The sequence below is a fragment of the Muntiacus reevesi genome, chromosome 7, assembly GCF_963930625.1.
Source record: "Muntiacus reevesi chromosome 7, mMunRee1.1, whole genome shotgun sequence".
Taxonomy (NCBI): domain Eukaryota; kingdom Metazoa; phylum Chordata; class Mammalia; order Artiodactyla; family Cervidae; genus Muntiacus; species Muntiacus reevesi.
In genome coordinates, this window is record NC_089255.1 from 12502578 (window position 1) to 12523418 (window position 20841).

Below are 20841 nucleotides of genomic sequence, written 5' to 3' on the forward strand. Positions count from 1 at the left end.
TAAAGAGGTACTCTATAATTTTCAGCAAATTGTTTTCACTAGACTGGCATCAAAACATAAGGTTTTGAATCCTAGTTCTCGATCTTAGGAGACATGATTTTAAGTAAACCACTTAACCTTTCTCTTTGAATCTCAAGTTCCCAGATGTATAATATAAAAGACTGTTATATGAGAGACTACACATAAAATGATTTTATAAACTTGCAAAGAACTAAAGAAACTGTATTATCATTAGGTGTTTACCTTAATAATTTTATAATTTTGAATTTGTATTTTTTTCTAATCAAAGTTTCAGCTCTATTTCCAAAGAAACAACAAATTAAAAAATGTAAAGATAATCTTGATAAAATTCAAGGTTTTATTAGGTTCTTCACTGCAAATATCCTTTTTAAAGGCCATTGTTAAGACAGATTTTTTCATTTTTAAGACATAATGCCTGAGGATGACTACTACAACTCTGATTAAATTCACAATTTCATGAACAAGAAACAAAACCAGCCAAGGAAGAACTATGAAAATGACATTTCAATGTACATAGCTTATATTTATTACTCTCAAAAGTACACGTAAAAAGAGATAGACCAAAATAATGTTAAAATCTGCAGAGCCATAAGTCTTCATATTTTATTATTAATGCTTGGATTTTTAAGATTAAAGTTTCTGCTCATTAATATGTAGCTTTTATACTATATTCAAAAATCATGTCTAATTTTTATAATGTACAAATGAAAAGGGCAGAATTATTCAAATAATTTATTTTTTATGTGTGTCAGTTTTCATAATACTTACAGAAAGCTTATATACAAATCTTTTAATGAAAGTAATGCTATCTTCAGTGCTAGGATACTGTAAGTTTTAAATATGTTTAAATTTTTTTGTGTGATTTTTAATGTATATGAAAACTCATAAGAAGTTGCAAAAATAATACAGTAGGAAGAGTTCCTCTGCACCCTTTATCTAGTTTCTCCCAATGATATTATCTTGCATGAAACATGGAACACTGTTAAATCTTGGAAACTGATGCTGCTATGGTACTATTAACTCAGATTAGGGATCTAAGTTTCTTTCTTTCAAACTCTAATAACATAAAAAAACCTCTCATACCATGCTCCTAATACAAAGAACTTATCCTAAGAAAGTGATATGCTAAAGACACCTCTGTGCTTTTCAGAGTTAATTGGATTATCATGGACTAAAAACTCAAATAAACTCTCTTAACCTTTCATTTTGACTCAAGTAGAGAATGCATAAAATTGCACAGTTATTAAATATATTATCAAATGCCTACCATATAGAATTTAAAAAGACAATTCAATATACCATTGAAAATTAAAATCTAAAAAAGAGAGGTTAGCAAACTTAGTTCTTAACATGTATTGCAATAAATGTATACATAAGCACACACAAACCTGTACTAGATCTATCATCAGAAGCATACACTTTGATTAAACCCGCATTAAAAGGTGCCTGCTCCACAGGGTGCGTCCCATGACCACTATCCATGCTGCCGTGACTAACAGCGTCCAGGTCACTGCCATCTGCTTGGGAACACAGTTTGACAGCGTTTTACTACTCAGGGAGACAACCAAAAATACGTATTAGTTTGTTGTTCAAGCTAATAGTCTACTAATACTGATCATGAAGACTGTCATATAATTAGCAAAATACAACTATAACGAAGGAGCCTATCATGAATTATTAATGAACACTAAAACAAGACCACCGAAGGTTGATAATAGTTATAAGAAAAAAAGTAAAATTTGGTGCTTTTCAAATGGGAAGAATAATAATAGAATTTGCTTAATGACAATGAAAACTAGAAAACATTCAATATTTTGAAACATTTAAAATTTCCAAATAGTATAGATTATAACTAGTCAATTAATTTTAAAGAAAAAGTACAACATATACATCCCTTAAAAACCTGTAATTACCTGAGAGAGCTGTTTGTGATAAATTTGCATGCTTCTTTAAAGCTCTTTTGAACTGTGCTACTCCTAAAACAACATTTCTCACTTTTGTCCAAAGAAAATAGCCACTACGACTCCTTGAAGGCCAAGTACTTTCCAAAACAGCCTATTCATTCAACAAAATAAAAAAATTAGTGAAATAATTCTTATAAATGAACATTCACTAGCTCTAGAGTTAATCTAAAGAATAAACACACTGTACAACCCAAAATAGAACAAAAAATATTATTTTCAATTTATAAAATATATTTTAGATACTCTAAAATAAATACCACAAAACCCCTGCATCATTTATTTTTGCCATTAAACTAAGGTTGTAAAATGACAAAAGTTATATTTAAGTCAAAGTAATTACCTTATTATAATAGCCGTAAGTAATGGCATTTGGGTCGATACCAGCTTTCTGCATTTCAAAAAGCACTCGAACTGCAAGCACTGGCTGATCATATTGACCGCAGAGCTGCATAAGAATGCGGTAGCACACCTGGAACACAGAAATTTTGAGTGTACAGAAGCAAAATATCTGCGTACATAAATCTTGAGTAAAATAATAAGGATAACTGTTACCTCATCAGGTGGATCCATCTTCTTTGACTGCATTTTTTTAAGTACATCATACGCTGTTTTCAGAGCCCTGACTTTTGAATGACATACTCTCACATATGCTGGGAGACAAATAAACCAGAGTCCATAACAGTGACGCAGTAGACACCGAGACCACATCTGAGGGATGGAAGAGTATCTCTTGGCAATTTTATGGGCTGATTTAATTTCCTGGAAAAAAATGCAAGGATCTTATTAATAAATTTACATACTTAAAATATTCTTATTTAACTGAAGGCTGAATAAGTGTACCTCACATGCTTTTATAATGTTTCCCTAACATCTGTATATTATTAATAAATATTCAAGCCTCTGCTTTAATCTGTATTATACAATATGTAAAATAAATTTCGAGGACAAGAGAACTGGTTAATTTTTTGAAGTCAGATTATTCTACATTTTCTTCACAACGCTTCAGGGAGCATAATGTGGGGTAGCACAATACGGGAGGAAGAGTGTCACATTTATTTTTGTTCCAATGCGTGATTACATGAAGAATACAAAATCATCAAAGCACCTGTTTTGTTCTTCTGAACATGGGAGAAGGGCTACTAGGACTACTTGATTTTGAAGGCAGTTTGCTCTTTCGTGTTTGCAGAAATCCTTCAGGTCTCTCAAATAAACTGTTCCTAAGAACTGGAAATCCGTTATAGCTGTTTTTGAAAAGAAAAGAAAAACTCAAGCACATATATATGATCATACTGGTTACAAGCTAAACAAATTATGACCAATAACTTCTTAACTTATTTTAACTTCTTAACTCATTTTAACTTATTTTAACAGTCTTCCTCCATCAGGGTTTGATATATAATCAACAAATATTCATACTAATGATGCTTTTCTTACAATAATAGTTAAAAATGTAATAGCCAAATACATATTCAAGGATATATTTTGGAGAGAAAAAAGTGAAACATATTTAAATTTTGCTAAACTTGACATCAAACTCCAAAGTAACTCAAACAAATTTTACAAGTGAGTATTCATGCAGATAAATAGCAAACATATGAGATAATATGAGAATGGGTAAAAGGCCCACCAAATCAATACTCTTTCAGAGAGGAGAGTTGTTAATATCATTGCTTGGATTAACATATTACTATAGAACTTTCCTGTTAAAAAAATGCAAATAATATAAGTCAACCAGGACAAGCTCTCACATTATTATGAAAGGATTTATCAGGTTAACTGAAGAAGTTGGAGAATAGGAAGAAAAGATGAGACTGGGTGACTGTGAGGAGGTAGACCTAATTTGCGTGCTAGCGTAGGTGTCTGGGCATTTAAAAGGCAGCAGCAGGGACTTCCCTGGGTCCAGTGACTGGGACTCCATGTTCTCAACGCAGTGGGCCCAGGTTTGACCCTTGACTGGGGAACAAGGTCCCACATGCTGCAACTAAAGATACTATGTGCTACAGCTGGGGCCCAGAACAAACAAATAAATATTAAAAAATGGAAAAAAAGGTAGCAGCAGCTGGGTAAAAGAAATGCTAAAAACAATAAAAGAAGCCTCTGAGGAGCAAACCTATTCTAATTTAGATTATTCTTAAAGGCATATAAATAGTCTTAATTATCTAAGAAGAAAACTAACTATAATAAAAGATAAACTATCTATTATATGTTATTATAAATTTAGAATAAATTTATTATAAACCCAACAGAACAAGAAGTTATTAGTAATGACTGAATATTAAGTAGGAATAAAATAGCAAAGAAGTTCAGGAAAATCATGTCCCTTAAAAAAGTTCATTGTGTGTATATGGTGTGATAATAAGACACACAGTGCATCTTATGGAAACTTACTCTTATCATTTTATACGGACTATGTAAGTATATATATGAATTACTACCTCTTACTAACAGGATCCAGTGCCCATTAAAGACATTTATTTCCAATGATGGGTATGATTACACCAAAATCATATTAGTAGTCTCAAGGGAAAAAAATGACAGACTGTTTTAAAAAATGAGAACTTTTAAAGATAAGTAGTATTCTTTTTAAAGGACTAAATCTAAAGGTAAATTTTAAATTAAATAATTAAAACCAAACCACAAAAAGAAAAAGAACAAAACTATATTAATGAAATATACCAAAAGATGTCTCTTAGAAATATAATGTACGAAAGAGAAAAAAAAAATGAGATCTCGTTCAGAAAGAAAAAGAAAAGAGAAAAGGCAGACGTTTAAAAAATTATATGCGCAACATCAGCAATAGATAAAAATGAAGGGTAGGAATCAGGTAGCTTATGAATTAATCAATATTCAAAACATCAGTTATACCACTTGTGAAAGGAAGAATTTAATCCAAGTGATAAATGAGGATGTCCTGAAAAATTTCTTTTCAATGAAAATAGCAAACTATGATTTAATTATAGGTATAAAATGGTTTTAGAATCTTTAAAATAAGAAATTATTATGGAAAATTTTAAAAATCATTTAAAATCTGAATGGAACTGCTATTTTAATGGTATATTAGAAACTATCTCTAGTTATAAGAAATGTTATATATATCTATGTGTGTGTGTATAAAATACATTATCTAGGTGGATAGATAGACTATGATAAATCCACCTCTATCATAACCCTATCACTGTGTTCAGAGCTTTTCTCTTTCCCACTAGACTTGAAGGCAAGAACAATATATCGTTCAAGTCTATATATGAAGCACATAGCAGTGTCTGAACAAACTTCCTAAATTAACAACGACTAATTCCAACAGTTCTGAATTTCCTTGACTTTAAAACTCATGGAAAAATTAAAAGCCTGAAAAAAATTAAATCATACAAATCAAAGTCACAAATATCAACTCTATATTAGATCAATATTTTTTTAAAAATTGAAGTATAGCTCATAATCCTTTTGTAAACCAAGGTTACATTAATCAGTATGTGTTGGGGGAGGAGATGAAAGTGAGTAAACCAACCTTAGAAACAAAAATCAAAATTCTATAATAAATGTGCTGCATTTTGGCGGGTCCTAACTTAAAATTTATGAGAACATATACTTATACAGATATAGAGAGCTTCCTAAGTCTATCTCATGCAAAATTATATATTTTTTCTTTTTATACCTCAAAACTTAGTAATGGATGTGGGATAAGCTTGCTTACCACCTAAAAATTAGGGATCTGTAAAGTTTGGATTTTTGAAAATACCACAGTCCTTAGAAAGCTACGTCACAGATGATGAACTGCTTCTCTCTTTCAATCTCAAACATTCTGCCTCTTGAATACCTGTACTGTAAAGGGGGTTCTTCACCATTGGGTAGATGGGGGATCTCAGGAGGTGTTACAAAAACAGTATGTTCACTTTTGAAAGATTCATCCAATTCTATAAGTCGCACTTCACCACTCTTGTCCATATCCACCTGAAGGAGTTAAAAATATACATATTAAAAAGATACATTGACTAGACAAGTGTTCATCTATAAGGGAATGGTTAAGTAAACCATTTACACAACTAGATACTAAGAAGCCATTTAAAAAAAGAATGAGCAAGTTCTCTATGTATTACTGTAGAAAGTTCTCTGAGATAATTAAGTGAAAATAACAACATATTTAGTTTTCGCTTGTACTCACATAAAGAAATACTCAAAAATACTTTTTTAAGAAAGTAATTATCTATATGGCTAAGAGGAGATGAAAGGAATGTACTAGAATGGAATAGGATCCAGATTTACCAATATATTACTTTTTAATGTTGTTTTGCATTTTGAACAGTGAAAATTTACTCAAGAAATACAACCTTAAAATGTTATTATATTAACAAATAATGATATTTAAATGTGCATGCATGCATGCGTGTGTGTGTGTATGTTGAGGATACTGGGTCTGTCTTTGATTTCGACTAAGTAAAATAAACTTCCCTAAGTTCTTCCAGTATATGTAGAAACACATTTGTGTTAAGTTCTAGTCACATCAATATTGAAAGCATTTTAGTTGTCTGTTACCTCTAGATACTCTATGGTATGGTAATATTCATAAAAATAAAAACTTCATAGATTCTAAACTTCCCAAAAGGAATTCATAAACTAAATAGCACAACATTCACATTAATTTAAACCAGATGTCATACATATGACAAAATAGAATGCACAGAACTTTATCAGGTTAGACAGAATTAATGTCACATAATAGGAATAAATGCAGAGTAAGCCTTATTAATAAGTTAAATCTTAAGGTGAGGATTTACAGAAGAGCAGACCAAAACAGGACAGAAGCAGCTTTACCATTTTCCTAACCCTCAAAAAGAGGTGATACATTCAGAGTCTTCTTATGTAAATTGTTGATTATAATTTCACAGCATTACCTGCTGTAATCTCTAGCATTAAAGAATGTTTTTAATGGTATATCCATACAGTGAGCTAGACAATAATTAAAGGCAGGTTTCAGAATTATAATTAATGACAGGAGAAAATGTTCACAAATAATAATAAAAAAACTACTAAATAATATTTATTTGTGTCTATACACATACCACACCCACATGGAGTATGATTCTAACTTGTTAAAGAATATCTGTTATATAGATATATTTCTGTGTGTGCACACTCTCCCCCACACATAGTTATCAAAATGCTACCTCTTCGTGGTGTTATTACTGGCAATAATTTTCTTCTTTATATTGTTATTTGTTTTCCAATTAAAATAATGAATATGTATTATTTTTACTTGCTTTATAAAAATTACAAAAGCAACAAACGTTCAGAATAAAAATGTAAACAAGGAAGACCATACTACTTTTAGGATAAGCACTTATTTCAATTCTCTCAAAGGATTTAAAAATTAATTAGTATATTATAAAAGACGGTACCTTTTTATAGCCTTTCAAGACTTTTATACAGTGAAACAAGCAATGATATAATAAATATAGTAAATTGGATAATCACAAACCCAGCTAGTACTCAAAATTGATACAATCTTTTTTAGAAAGCAAGATATGTTTAAACACATCCACCTTATCCTTTTTCCCCCCTTGGGCTGCGCTGAATTGTGCCATGGATCAAACCTGTATCCTCTGCAGTAGGAGTATGGACTCTTAACCACTGGACTGCCAGGGAATTCCCTTTCTCCTTATTCTAAGAAAAAAACCTAATATTAGAAAAAGTCATCAGTATGAAAGTTTTTTCTTTTTGGCAGGACTGCAATAAGCTTCCCTGGTAGCTCAGATGGTAAATAATCCACCTGCAATGCAGGAGACCTGGATTTTTTTTTTTTTTTTTTTTTTTTTTTTAATATTATTTTATTAGTTGGAGGCCAATCACTTTACAACATTTCAGTGGGTTTTGTCATACATTGACATGAATCAGCCATATAGTTACATGTATTCCCCATCCCGATCCCCCCTCCCACCTCCTGACCCGACTCCTCAGGGTCCTCCCAGTGCACCAGGCCCGAGCACCTGACTCATGTATCCCACCTGGGCTGGTGGTCCGTTTCACCATAGATAATATACATGCTGTTCTTTCAAAACATCCCACCCTCACGTTCTCCCCCAGAGTTCAAAAGTCTGTTCTGTATTTCTGTGTCTCTTTTTCTGTTTTGCATATAGGGTTATCGCCACCATCTATCTAAATTCCGTATATATGTGTTAGTATACTGTAATGTTCTTTATCTTTCTGACTTACTTCACTCTGTATAATGGGCTCCAGTTTCATCCATCTCATTAGAACTGATTCAAATGAATTCTTTTTAACGGCTGAGTAATATTCCATGGTGTATATGTACCACAGCTTCCTTATCCATTCATCTGCTGATGGGCATCTAGGTTGCTTCCATGTCCTGGCTATTATAAACAGTGCTGCGATGAACATTGGGGTGCACGTGTCTCTTTCAGATCTGGATTCCTCAGTGTGTATGCCCAGAAGTGGTATTGCTGGGTCATATGGCAGTTCTATTTCCAGTTTTTTAAGAAATCTCCACACTGTTTTCCATAGTGGCTGTACTAGTTTGCATTCCCACCAACAGTGTAAGAGGGTTCCCTTTTCTCCACACCCTCTCCAGCATTTATTGCTTGTAGACTTTTGGATAGCAGCCATACACAAAAATAAACTCAAAATGGATTAAAGATCTAAATGTAAGACCAGAAACTATAAAACTCCTAGAGGAGAACATAGGCAAAACACTCTCCGACATAAATCACAGCAAGATCTTCTATGACCCACCTCCCAGAATATTGGAAATAAAAGCAAAAATAAACAAATGGGACTTAATGAAAATTAAAAGCTTTTGCACAACAAAGGAAACTATAAGTAAGGTGAAAAGACAGCCCTCAGATTGGGAGAAAATAATAACAAATGAGGAAACAGACAAAGGATTAATCTCAAAAATATACAAGCAACTCCTGAAGCTCAATTCCAGAAAAATAAACGACCCAATCAAAAAATGGGCCAAAGAACTAAACAGACATTTCTCCAAAGAAGACATACAGATGGCTAACAAACACATGAAAAGATGCTCAACATCACTCATCATCAGAGAAATGCAAATCAAAACCACAATGAGGTACCATTACACGCCAGTCAGAATGGCTGCTATCCAAAAGTCTACAAGCAATAAATGCTGGAGACCTGGATTTGATCCCTGGGTCAGGAAGATCCCCTGGAAAGGGAATGGCAACCCACTCCAGTATTCTTGCCTGGAGAATTCCATGGACAGACCATGAGGTTGCAAAGAGTGGGACATGACTGAGCAACTAACACTTTCAGTTCTTGGGCTTCCCAGGTGATGCTAGTAGTAAAGAACCTGCCTGCCAATGCAGGAGACGTAAGAGACATGGGTTTGATCCCTGGGTTGGGAAGATCCCCCGGGAGGAGGACATGACAACCCACTCCAGTATTCTTGCCTGGAGAATCCCATGGACAAAGGAGCCTGGAAAGCTATATATAGTCCATGGGGTCCCAATCAGACACGACTGACCACACACACGTACACAATAACAATAAACTGGAAGTCACCTACATGACAAAAAATAAGTAAATAAATAAAGTATGATACACAGATGATATATACAGTCATTAAAAATGAAAGAGTATGGAGAAGGAAATGGCAACCCACTCCAATAGTTTTGCCTGGGAAATCTCAGGGACAGAGGAGCCTGGCGGGCTACAGTCCATGGAGTCACAGAGAGTCAGACACGACTAAGGGAAGGAAACAGTTCCAGGAAAGCTGAGGTGCCTGCCCGAGGCCCCAGAGCTTTTGACAGCAGAGCCAGAACTGTGGCTGAAGACTCCCAGTTCCCAGGGCTCTTGATCCTGGCCTCTCTCACCAGATACGCGTGTGGAACACTAGAATCTAAAATATGCCTGAGGGTTCCCTGGTGGCTCAGTGGTAAAGAACCCACGTGCCAACGCAGGAGATGTGAGTTCCCTCCCTGGTTCGGGAAGATCCCACGTGCCTAGGAGCAGCTAAGCCCACGTGCCGCAACTACTGGGCCTGTGCTCTAGAGCCCAGGAGCCGCGACTCCTGAACCCGCATGCTGTAGCTACTAAAGCCCGCACACCTTAGAGTCTGTGCTCCGCAACAAGGGGAGCCCCCACAATGAGAAGCCTGTGCTTCGCAACTAGAGAGCAGACCCTGCTCGCTGCAACTAGAGAAGAGCCCAGGTAGCAATAAAGACCCTGCACAGCCTTAAATAAAAAAACCATTAAAAGAAAAAAAATGAAAAGAGTAAAAGGTTACGCAGGCTTCTGGTTGGATGAGACAAACTAAACACAGCCATTTACCTTCAATCCTTCCTGAAATCTCACCAAAACAAGCATAAGGAGATTAAAAAACAATGAGGGCAAAATGAACTGGAGAGAAGTCAACAGCAGAGCTGAGTTCAAAACATTTTAGAAGCCGCACAGTACCTTGATGAGACCTATGAAAGCTAAAAACCACATGTCTGGCACTGGGGAGGGGATAGAGAAGAAAAACCAAAAAGTCAACCATTTTGCTCTAGAGCGCACCAGAAAGGTCAGGAATGAAGAGCATGATGCCCCTGAAGACAGGAGGGCAAGTGGGGTTGAATCAGGAGAATTAGTTAAATGCCTGCATTTGAGAACTCCTAGACCCTTGCCCAACCCAGTACAGTTAGGCCATGACCTCTCCCCAACAGCAGAAAACTGGGTTGGGTCTCTCCGAGTGAATCAGAGAAACCTTACATTTGAGGATGCCAGGCAGAGCTGGGGAAGATGAAGGAGATTAATACCATTAATACCATAAAACAGGTGAAATGAGTAAAACTCTACATGTCACAACAAGCGGAAAAGCTTAGCTACCTTCCCCACTCAGCTCTGAGAATACTTGTGGTCAGGCTTATGCATTCCAGGCTAAAGACTGGAGATATCTCTTGGGGAAACGACGTAGCCTAAAAGAATTACAGACACGATCAAATAGGGACTCTAATGAAATAGCTGAGTTCCTTTATGATCATCAACCTCATACCTAAGGAAGCGCCAAGCCTCACCTTCTAGAAAGAGCTCCACTGAGTTCTCTGTGCCTCATGTGAAGTCGCTCAGTCGTGTCTGACTCTTTGCGACCCCATGGACTGTAGCCAACCAGGCTCCTCTGTCCATGGGATTTTCCAGGCAAGAATACTGGAGTGGGGTGCCATGTGCCTCATACTTGGTAACAAATACCAACTAAAGATCACACACAAAAAACCAAAAACTTGAAAAAGAATAAAATAAATATTAAAATGTTCTCAGAAGGAGAGATAATGAAAGGGGAAAAAACCCTTCAAAATAACTAAAATGAACAAGCCTACATCCATGAAACAAGAAGACGCTATAACACATACACACATAAGGGGCATTCAGAGAATGAGAAGGAGCTTATGGCAATTATAAATATGACAACAGAGGTTAAAAGTATACTATAGAGGCTGAAAGCCAAAACTGAAGAAATCTGGAAAGTGGAGAGATGACAAAAAGACAGAAAATAAGATGATAACAACAACCAAAAAAAAAAAAGGAAAGAAAGAAAAAAGAAAATTAAGAGGATCAGGCCAGGAGGCCCAACACACAAACAAGACATATTTTGGAAAAAGAGAACAGAGAAATTGGAGGAAAGTAAATCTTAAAAAGGATAAAAAACACAGGACTCCCCTGGTAGTTCAGTGGTTAAGAATCCACTGTGCAATGCAGAGGACATGGGTTCGATCCCTGGTGGGGAACTAAGAGCCCACACGCCTCAGAGCAACTAAGCCTGTACACCACAACGAGACAGTCCATGTGCCACAACAAAAGATGTGCGTGAGGCAAGGAAGATCCCGCGTGCAGCAGCCAAAACCTGATGCAACCAAGTAAATAAATAACCTTAAAAAAATTATAAAGAAGAAAAATATGAAAGAAAATACCCCAGAATTTGAAGGCCATGAGTTATAGATTAAAAGGGCCTATATATGTCCAACTCAGAGACGAAAATGAAGGCTGACACCAGGCATATCCTTGTGATTTCAGAACATCAGGGACCTTAAATGCTTCCAGAAAGAAAAAGAGATCAGGCACAAAAGATCAGAAATAAAGATAGTACCAGACTAGATGTTATTCTCAACAATAACATCTGAGGCCAGAAGACAATGTAGTAATGACTTCAGTTTTACATCTGATCAGATTAGCAATCAAGTATTAAGGGAGAATAATAAAATCTGCAGACAGGCAGGGCATCAAAAACATGTACCTCCCATGGAGTCTTTCTCACTAAACCACTGAGAGCTGTGATTCACCATAACAAGGAAATAAACCAAGAAGGAAGTTACTGAAGCTAGAAAGCTGGGGATCCCACTCTGAAGGGAGGTCAACACAATTCCCAAGATGATGGCGAAGGAAAATCCTAGGATGACAATCTAAAAGCAGTTCAGACTGAAACACAAAGCTGAAAGCTCCAGCAAGAATTAAAAAAGGAAAAAACTGATAAGACTACCTGACATGTTACAAAAATTGAGATTTTAAATTTTTTTACCTTCATAGAAGAGCTTAGAGATGAATTAATAGTACACACAAAATTAGAAATATAGCAATTGTTAACTTTAGGGAAAACAAAGTCCATACATAAAAAAATTTAATTACAATATATACATATGACCTATCTGTGATTGCATACAAAGTGAAATGTGCAGACAGGCATATTGATAAAATATCAATTAAAATATCAACATTGAAAACTATTTGACCAACTATGGGAGAGTTTTGCTGATGGTAGTAGATATAACCTTAATGGATAATATATAAAACAATAAGCAGCAATGACAAGACATTATTTGGAAATCTTAAAGTAAATAACTGATGAAATAGCTGAAAGAGAAAGTGGTTGCCTCTGAGAACAAAAACTAGGGGTGGGGAAGAAAATGGCACCTAAGCCTTGTAAAATCATTTGATTTTTTACACTATGCTATGTTTTAATGTGGTAAACAATAAAAGATTACTTTTTAGAGATTTGGCAGCAATATAAAATGTTTATAAGATCTGGTTATGTAAAAAATTAGGAAGTATATTACATTTATATTAAAAAAAAAACATTGAAAGTAAATGTAAAATGGACATTAGGGCACTGAGCTTATGCAGTTTTTCTACCCTTTTATTTTCCACACTTCCTGTTACTTCATAAAACAACATTAGGAACATGTCAATAATAACTCAAAGTCACTGGTGTCCCTAGAAGGATATAATGTTCATCAGTTTAGATCAGTTCAGTTCAGTTGCTCAGTTGTGTCCGATTCTTTGCAACCCCATGGACTACTACAGCACGCCAGGCCGCCCTGTCCCAACTCCTTGTGCGTGCTCAAACTCATGTCCATTGAGTTGGTGATGCCATCTAACCATCTCGTCCTCTCTCGTCCCCTTCTCCTCCTGCCTTTAATCTTTCCCAGCATCAGGGTCTTTTCCAATGAGTCAGTTCTTTGCATCAGATGGCCAAAGTATTGGAGTTTCAGCTTCAGCATCGGTACTTTCAATGAATATTCAGGACTGATTTTCTTTAGGATGGACTGGTTGGATCTCCAAGGAGTCCAAGAGACTCTCAAGAGTCTTCTCCAACATCACAGTTCAAAAGCATCAATTTTTGCTGCTCAGCTTTCATTATAGGCCAACTCTCACATCCATACATGATTACTGGAAAAAGCCATAGCTTTGACTAGATGGACATTTGTTGGCTGAGTAATGTCTCTGCTTTTTAACATGCTGTCTATGTTGGTCCTAGTTTTTCTTCCAAGGAGTAAGCATTTTTTAATTCCATGGCTGCAGTCACCACCATCTGCAGTGATTTTGGAGCCCCCAAAAATAAAGTCTCTCACTGTTTCCATTGTTTCTCCATCTATCTGCCATGAAGTGATGGGACCAGATGCCATGGTCTTAGTTTTCTGAATGTTGAGTTTTAAGTCAACTTTTTCACTTTCCTCTTTCACTTTCATCAAGAGGCTCTTGAGTTTTTCTTCGCTTTCTGCCATAAGGGTGGTGTCATCTGTGTATCTGAGGTTATTGATATTTCTGCTGGCAATCTTGATTCCAGCTTGTGCTTCATCCAGCCCGGCATTTCACATAATGTACTCTGCATGTAAGTTAAATAAACAGGGTGACAATATACAGCTTTGATGTACTCCTCTCCAGATCTGGAAACAGTCTGTTCCATGTTCAGTTCTAACTGTTGCCTCCTGACTTGCATACAGATTTCTCAGGAGGCAGGTAAGGTGGTCTGGTATTCCCATCTTTTGAAGAATTTTCCACAGTCTGTTGTGATCCACACGGTCAAAGGTTTCGGCGTTTTCAATAAGGCAGAAGTAGATGTTTTTCTGGAACTCTCTTGCTTTTTCGATGATCCAATGGATGTTGGCAATTTGATCTCTGGTTCCTCTGCCTTTTCTAAATCCAGCTTGAACATCTGGAAGTTCACGGTTCACATACTGTTGAAGCCTGGCTTGAAGAATTTTGAGCATTACTCTGCTAGCGTGTGAGATGAGTGCAATTGTGTGGTAGTTTGAACATTCTTTGGCATTGCCTTTCTTTGGGATTGGAATGAAAACTGACCTTTTCCAGACTGTACATGGGCAACCCCATAGCGTCCATGGGCAATCCCAAAATGAAATGAGAAGCTCTATATGATATGCAAACATTTTTATGTAGATGAAAAGAGGTTAATGTAATTGTAACAGCAGCAGTGATAACGAAGTAGAAGAGATGAACCAGAATAAAAAGGTTACAACTGATACCAAAGGACACTGGAAAAGAAGCTGGAAACCAACCACTCTGGTTTTCATAATGGAGTGAGCATTAGGTGTTTTAAAAATTTTATTTATTTATCAGCTTCTTCCTGTCAGACCTGTCCCTTTGTTTGCATAGGAAAAAACCTATGGACATTGGACAACTGTTGTAAGTATTGCAAAGTCTACTAAAATATTAAAATTGTGCTCTGTAAATTCAGTACCTTGGGATAACTTCCCTTAGCTTGTCTACTAATAAAATCTCATTTCAACATTACAAAAACCACCATGTAATAAATGCTTCATTTATCAGTTGGGCATTTCTGTCTTTTGGAAACACAGTGACATCTGTCTCTATTGGGAGAAAAAAGAAATCAAACACCCACGGCAGGATAAAATTAAAATAATTTTCATATTCTTTTCATATTTTTTCACAAGACATTAATATGCTCAGAAAACACTGCAGAGGAATGCTTGGGAGACCAAGAAAAACCTTACCAGACTATTTGTTACACAAATCTGCTTTCAGTTAAGCTCCATCCTATAGGAACAGATTGTAAGGATTTAAAATACAATCATATGAAGAAAAAGAACACATGGCTTTCAAATTAGTCATAAACGAAACACAAATAATTCTCATATATTGCTTTTCTTAGTCCTAGTCAGCATTACCCACTCCAGGTTTTTTAAAGTTGACCAAATGTTTTCTGTTTGGATAGGCTAAGATCAAAAGAGGAATATGTCTAATTTTTGTATAATCTTAGTCATGGATTGGCTGAAGCACTTAATGAATATCTAATATTATTTAGTTTTCAAAGCCAGACTGCCAGAGGGGATCTGTTCACTTAAAAAACTAAGCTCACAGTCATTTAGCTAAGGAATAATCCCATATGAATGTCTATTTTTAAAGTATATTGATATTCAAAAACCATTTACACATTAAAAGCAAGCACTGACTTTCTGTGCTTAATGAACTGAAACTGTGCTATTAAAATATGAAAAATAGTAACAGGACTGTACAATTATTTACTATTTCAAAGACTTCTGCTTAACATTGGGAATACAATTAACCTCTATTAAGATATATTTTATGATATCACAAATAAAATCACTTTTAAGTAAGAAAAAGACACACTTTGGATTTTTGACATTTTATTATTTTCTCTAATAAGAGTTCCTTGAATTATAATAAAGCAAACATAAGTAACTATGTTTTAGTGAGTAAATTTTCCAGTTTTGACTTTCTTAGTAATCATCAAAATTCTTAAGTATAATATGAATCCACTATATATAAGTGATATTTTGTTGGATCCAGACTTTGAATAGGTAAAGAGCATTTTAGGAAAACAATCTGCCTAGACACAAAAATTATACATTTAATTGGGTTGTTTCTTTTTTGCAACTTCTCAGAATTTATATTCTTTAAGTCAATCATGCCTCACACTAACTTTTATCAACTAAACAGTAAGTAACCTATTTTCAGAAAATCCTAGACAATACAGAAATTTTCAGTAATAAAATATCCTTCTTAGAACATGATACCCTAAATATCTAGCAAAATTATAAATCCCATATGTCTTACAATATTGTAAGAATTTTTTTAAACCATGTGATACCATTATATGAGTTTTTAGCTGAAACACAAACTTGTGAAAGCAAGATACACAAAATGAGCAAGAAGTAAAAGGGAACAATACAAGATTCTTCTTTTCTGCACTGTTAATTGGATTCTTCCAACTAATTCAGTGTTCCTATGTAGATTCATAAATTTATTGGCTAAAGCAGGCTATTAGCAAACCCTGTCACTAATTTGGTCCCGTATGATTCAGTTGACTTGGCACAAGAAACAATTGTTACCCAATTATTAATATATGCCATTGTTCACAAGGGAAGCTCAGCACCATAGAGGAAGCCAAGCGCTACACAGGAAAAACATTCAAAGTGCATGCTAGTTAGAAACATTTTTATTTTGAAAAACCAACAGAACTATTCCTATAAAAAAGGATTTAGAGAAATTATTCTTTAAAGCATACGCTTTTATTCTTTGAACACCTTTTCTATTTATTCTTTCTATTAATATTTAACTTTAAAAGCACCAAAAAAGGGCAAACTTAAAAATTTAATTAAAATATTGAAAAGCACATTCTTAGTATAATGCTACAATGAAGACAAAACTATCAAGGACCTATAACGTTACTTCTCAAAATAAACAGGATTTCAAGACAGAACTCAACTTACAAAAAAGCAGGGTTCTAAAAGTCTGTTTTATTTGTATAGGTTATTCAAACTACAAAAAATGAATTCCCCAAAAAAACCAGTATCTTTTTGGGGTGATAGAAATGTTCTATGTTTTGGGGTCATGGTTACATGGAAATCTATATTTGCCAAAACTTACCAAACTGTACACTTCAAAGGTGCATTTATCATTTATATATTTATTACAATAAATTTGGACTCTAAAAATTTGTCCTAAAAGGTGGTTAGAATACCAATCCACCAAAAAGAAACTTAATACATATTTCTGGCACAACACTATAGGCATGCACCATCTGAACTACAGATAGTCACCACATATATCAGTGTTTCTACGAGAAAATGAATTTTGAGTTCTAAGAAAATATTGGCATATATCCATGTTTTCCCTATTCTAAAGCATTTCAGGGTTTTGCTGATGGCTCAGCAGGTAAAGAATCCACCTGCAATGCAGGGAGATGCGGGTTTGATCCCTGGGTTGGGAAGATCCCCTGTGGGAGGAAATGGCATCCTGCTCCAGTATTCTTGCCTGAAAAATCCCATGGACAAAGGAGCCTGGTGGGCTACAGTCCACAGTGTCTCAAGAGACGCACATGACTGAGCAACTAAGCAAGCAAAGCAAAGCATTTCAAGGACTAGGGTGGTTATTTCTGGCATCTTAAGTTTGTCAACTCTCTATCAGCACCATAAACAGTATTTTTCCACATCAATTATGCCTCACATGTTCTAATTTCCAGATCAAACTCTGACACCTCATCTGCTGGCACCACCCAACAGGAACGCTTAGACTCTGCCACTGTGCTGTCCTCATGTCTACATGGACCTATCCTGTTTAGGTTCTGACCCCTTGGAACAGTCTGTCGCCCAGCATGGACACTCTCCTCATCCTGCTTGTCCTCTGATCCCCCCATGCTACCCTTGCATGGATGAAGCTCTCCTCACCGTCTTGGGCTCCAACACCCCATGCTCAGCTGCTCCTCCTTCACCCATTCAGATTCTGGCACCCCTCTCTGGGCCACTGTTCCCCAAGCTCCTCCCTACTCAGCATGAACACTCACTTTGCTCTACCTCACTAATGACAGTGGACTACAGGGGAAGGGAAGGTTTCACAGATGAATATAATAGAATTAATTCACTTAATTTATGCTACAAATGCACTCCCAAACTGTAGAAATATTCTGGTGAAATGTTATGTTCTATTCCTACTCAGTGTGTGACAATCCACTTCAGACCAAAAGGAGAGGTGAAAATTAAGGATGCTCAAGTTAGAGGTCCACAGACTTGGATAAAATCCCCTTAGTCTATAAACGGACAGGAAGGGCTACAGACATGGTTGCTAAAATAAAACTCATAATTCAGTAAAATCCTGCAAAGTTATAAGTTCCATAACACCTAGGAGGCCACCAAAACGTTCAATGATTAAATGGAATTAATTAAAATTTTGTTAAAAGCTGGTTAAGTTATAAATAGAAACTGTAACTCAAAACATTTATAATAGTCACACAAAATAAGTTAGGGCATTGTAGACATACTGTATGACTTACTTTATCTACACAATCATCAAAAAACGCCAGGCTTGCATCTTTATCACTGACGAAAGAACATTCCTCAATGAAACGAATAAACATTTGTGTTTTGGTCATCATGTTATAGAATTTCTGATGTGACCGGTCCCGACTTCTTAAGAAAGCTGTTCAACATAAATTTGCAATGTTAGTATATATAATACATTCATAGGTTCAGAGAATTTTTGAGCTAGCAGGAATTAGATCAAACGTGTCATCTATACCCTCCACACTCTACCGTTTTGCAGAAAAAGAAACAGACTCCTGAAGGAGACATGACCCGACAAAGATAGCAATAGGAAAGGAACTGGAACCTATTCCTTTGAAAGGAATCTTTTAAATCCCCCAACACAGGGGCTCCTATGCTTGCCCAACACTGCTTGGCCCCCCTGAAAGCTGAAAGCATCAGTACCTTACCACCCCTGTGGCACAACAGAGGACAGTGGCGCTTTTCAAACAGTCTCTTCTGTATGTTTTGCTACTGGGGCTGTATTTAATGTGCCTGAGAAATAACTAATTCTAGGGAAATGGATTACCAACTGAGTTGACAGACACATGCTCCTGAAATAGACAAGTATATTTTAATAAATACGAGCTACTAACCCAGAAAGCAATCATCACAAAGTTAAGCTCAATAACATGAAAGCTGTAGCACTATATAATCACTTACCTTGTAGAGCGAAAAGAGAGGTTGCATCTGTGGCTGTCTCAGATGGGGCTTGTGTTATTGGTCTTAAGTATGATCTATAACCTTTTAAAATAGAGGCCATGAAACACAAAAATGCCTCTTGGATTTCCAAATCTATCATGTGCAACCTCTTTCCAGAATTAAAGTCATAATCATTCATTGCTAAGTCCATAAGTCCATCATCTCTTGGTCTCTGCTGTACTGTGAAGAAATACAGTGTTAATGTTTTCTCCAGAACTGTCAAAACTAAGGTTCATAATGGTACAATTATAAGTCTGTTGCATATGTGACTCAAGTCATTATGCTGTATACCTTAAACTTACACAGTCCTGTGTATCAATTATATCTCAATAAATTTGAAAGAAAAATAATAAATGTGTTGAGTTCTCGAAAGAGCTCAAGCTACTTCAACCATTGTTTACATAACTCCTTAACATACAGTAAAACTTGAAATTGGTCTAAGGACAGTAGCAATGCTCAATGTTAATTTCCCGATTTTCATGGTGATTGCACACACTAGTGATGCAGGAGAATGTACCAGTTAGTAGGAAATATACATTCCATTTGGAGATGATGGGAATATCTATTCTCAAAAAGTCAAAGGAACAATGTTTGTGATTGCTTCAAAATGTAAAAACGTTTTAAAATATGAGGAACAATAAATCATCTTAGGAAGTTTTGTGACATTCTTATTGTCTAAGAAAGCAAAAAAGAAAATGGGCACTGGAATGGAAGATCTAGGTTTTAATCTTAGCTTCATCCTTATTAACTGTATGATATCGGACAAGCTACCTCCCTCAAATTTATTATCTCCATATTTGTAAAAACAAAAGAATGTATGTGAAAGTGCTCTGAAGCTGTAAAGTGATATATAATCCTGAATAATATCAGTATTTTTTAAGCCTGTAATTTTAAGCTTTAGATTCTGCCCTTCTGTAGAACTGGATGGGCTATTTCACTTATTTTAATAATGCTTGAATACTGCTATAAAAGCTGCCGGACTTCTCAGCTATTCCAAAGAAGTGCATGAACTTTTAGAAAGCAGTTAAGTAAGTAGCTTAAATAAAATTCCACACGCAATTTATTTGTTCCATAGGATACAATTTTTTTCTACTTGATGTCATTTTTTTTCATATCCCAATACTTTGAGCCACTTTTGAATTATCTACTTGTTGTAAGGTTTACTTTGTAAACACTGTCTTTTCCTATGTCTACTTCCTCCAATATTATAGGTAACCTTGCTCCTGAGGATGTAGGCCTCCTCCCATGTTTATATTTCACTTAATACATAAATGAGAACCTCAAATATCGCTACATATTTACTGACTACTTTTCATACAACAGCATCAAATTATGAACCCTGAATGGACTGTTGTTATTAAATAATAAGAAGCTTAGATAAATTGAAGGCTTAATTCCTTTTATCAGTAATTCTGGATCACTATCAAGATACTCTTATGTAAGCTTTGAATTGAAATACGCCAGTCAATTTTCACTTTAATTTCTGAATGCTTTTGGCAAACCTGTTTTCAAATTATTTGAGGTAGGCCACAGCATTAAGATCTACCAAAGATGAAAAGCATATGACC

General features: G+C 35.5%; 1 protein-coding gene across 5 annotated transcripts in view; it reads right to left on the minus strand.

Annotated features, from left to right (window-relative positions):
• DENND4A (DENN domain containing 4A) overlaps window positions 1–20841 on the minus strand; it is a 114366-nt gene that overhangs the window by 30698 nt on the left and 62827 nt on the right. For 3 of the 5 annotated variants that reach the window (XM_065941601.1, XM_065941600.1, XM_065941604.1), the window contains 8 exons: window positions 19235–19453; window positions 18544–18689; window positions 5803–5936; window positions 3091–3226; window positions 2538–2744; window positions 2326–2454; window positions 1935–2076; window positions 1410–1541 (listed from right to left, as the gene is read on the minus strand). In XM_065941601.1, coding sequence (XP_065797673.1) covers window positions 1410–1541; window positions 1935–2076; window positions 2326–2454; window positions 2538–2744; window positions 3091–3226; window positions 5803–5936; window positions 18544–18689; window positions 19235–19453 — 1245 coding nt within the window. The remainder of the gene's footprint in view (window positions 1–1409; window positions 1542–1934; window positions 2077–2325; window positions 2455–2537; window positions 2745–3090; window positions 3227–5802; window positions 5937–18543; window positions 18690–19234; window positions 19454–20841) is intronic. The other 2 variants (XM_065941602.1, XM_065941605.1) reach the window with 1 other exon arrangement.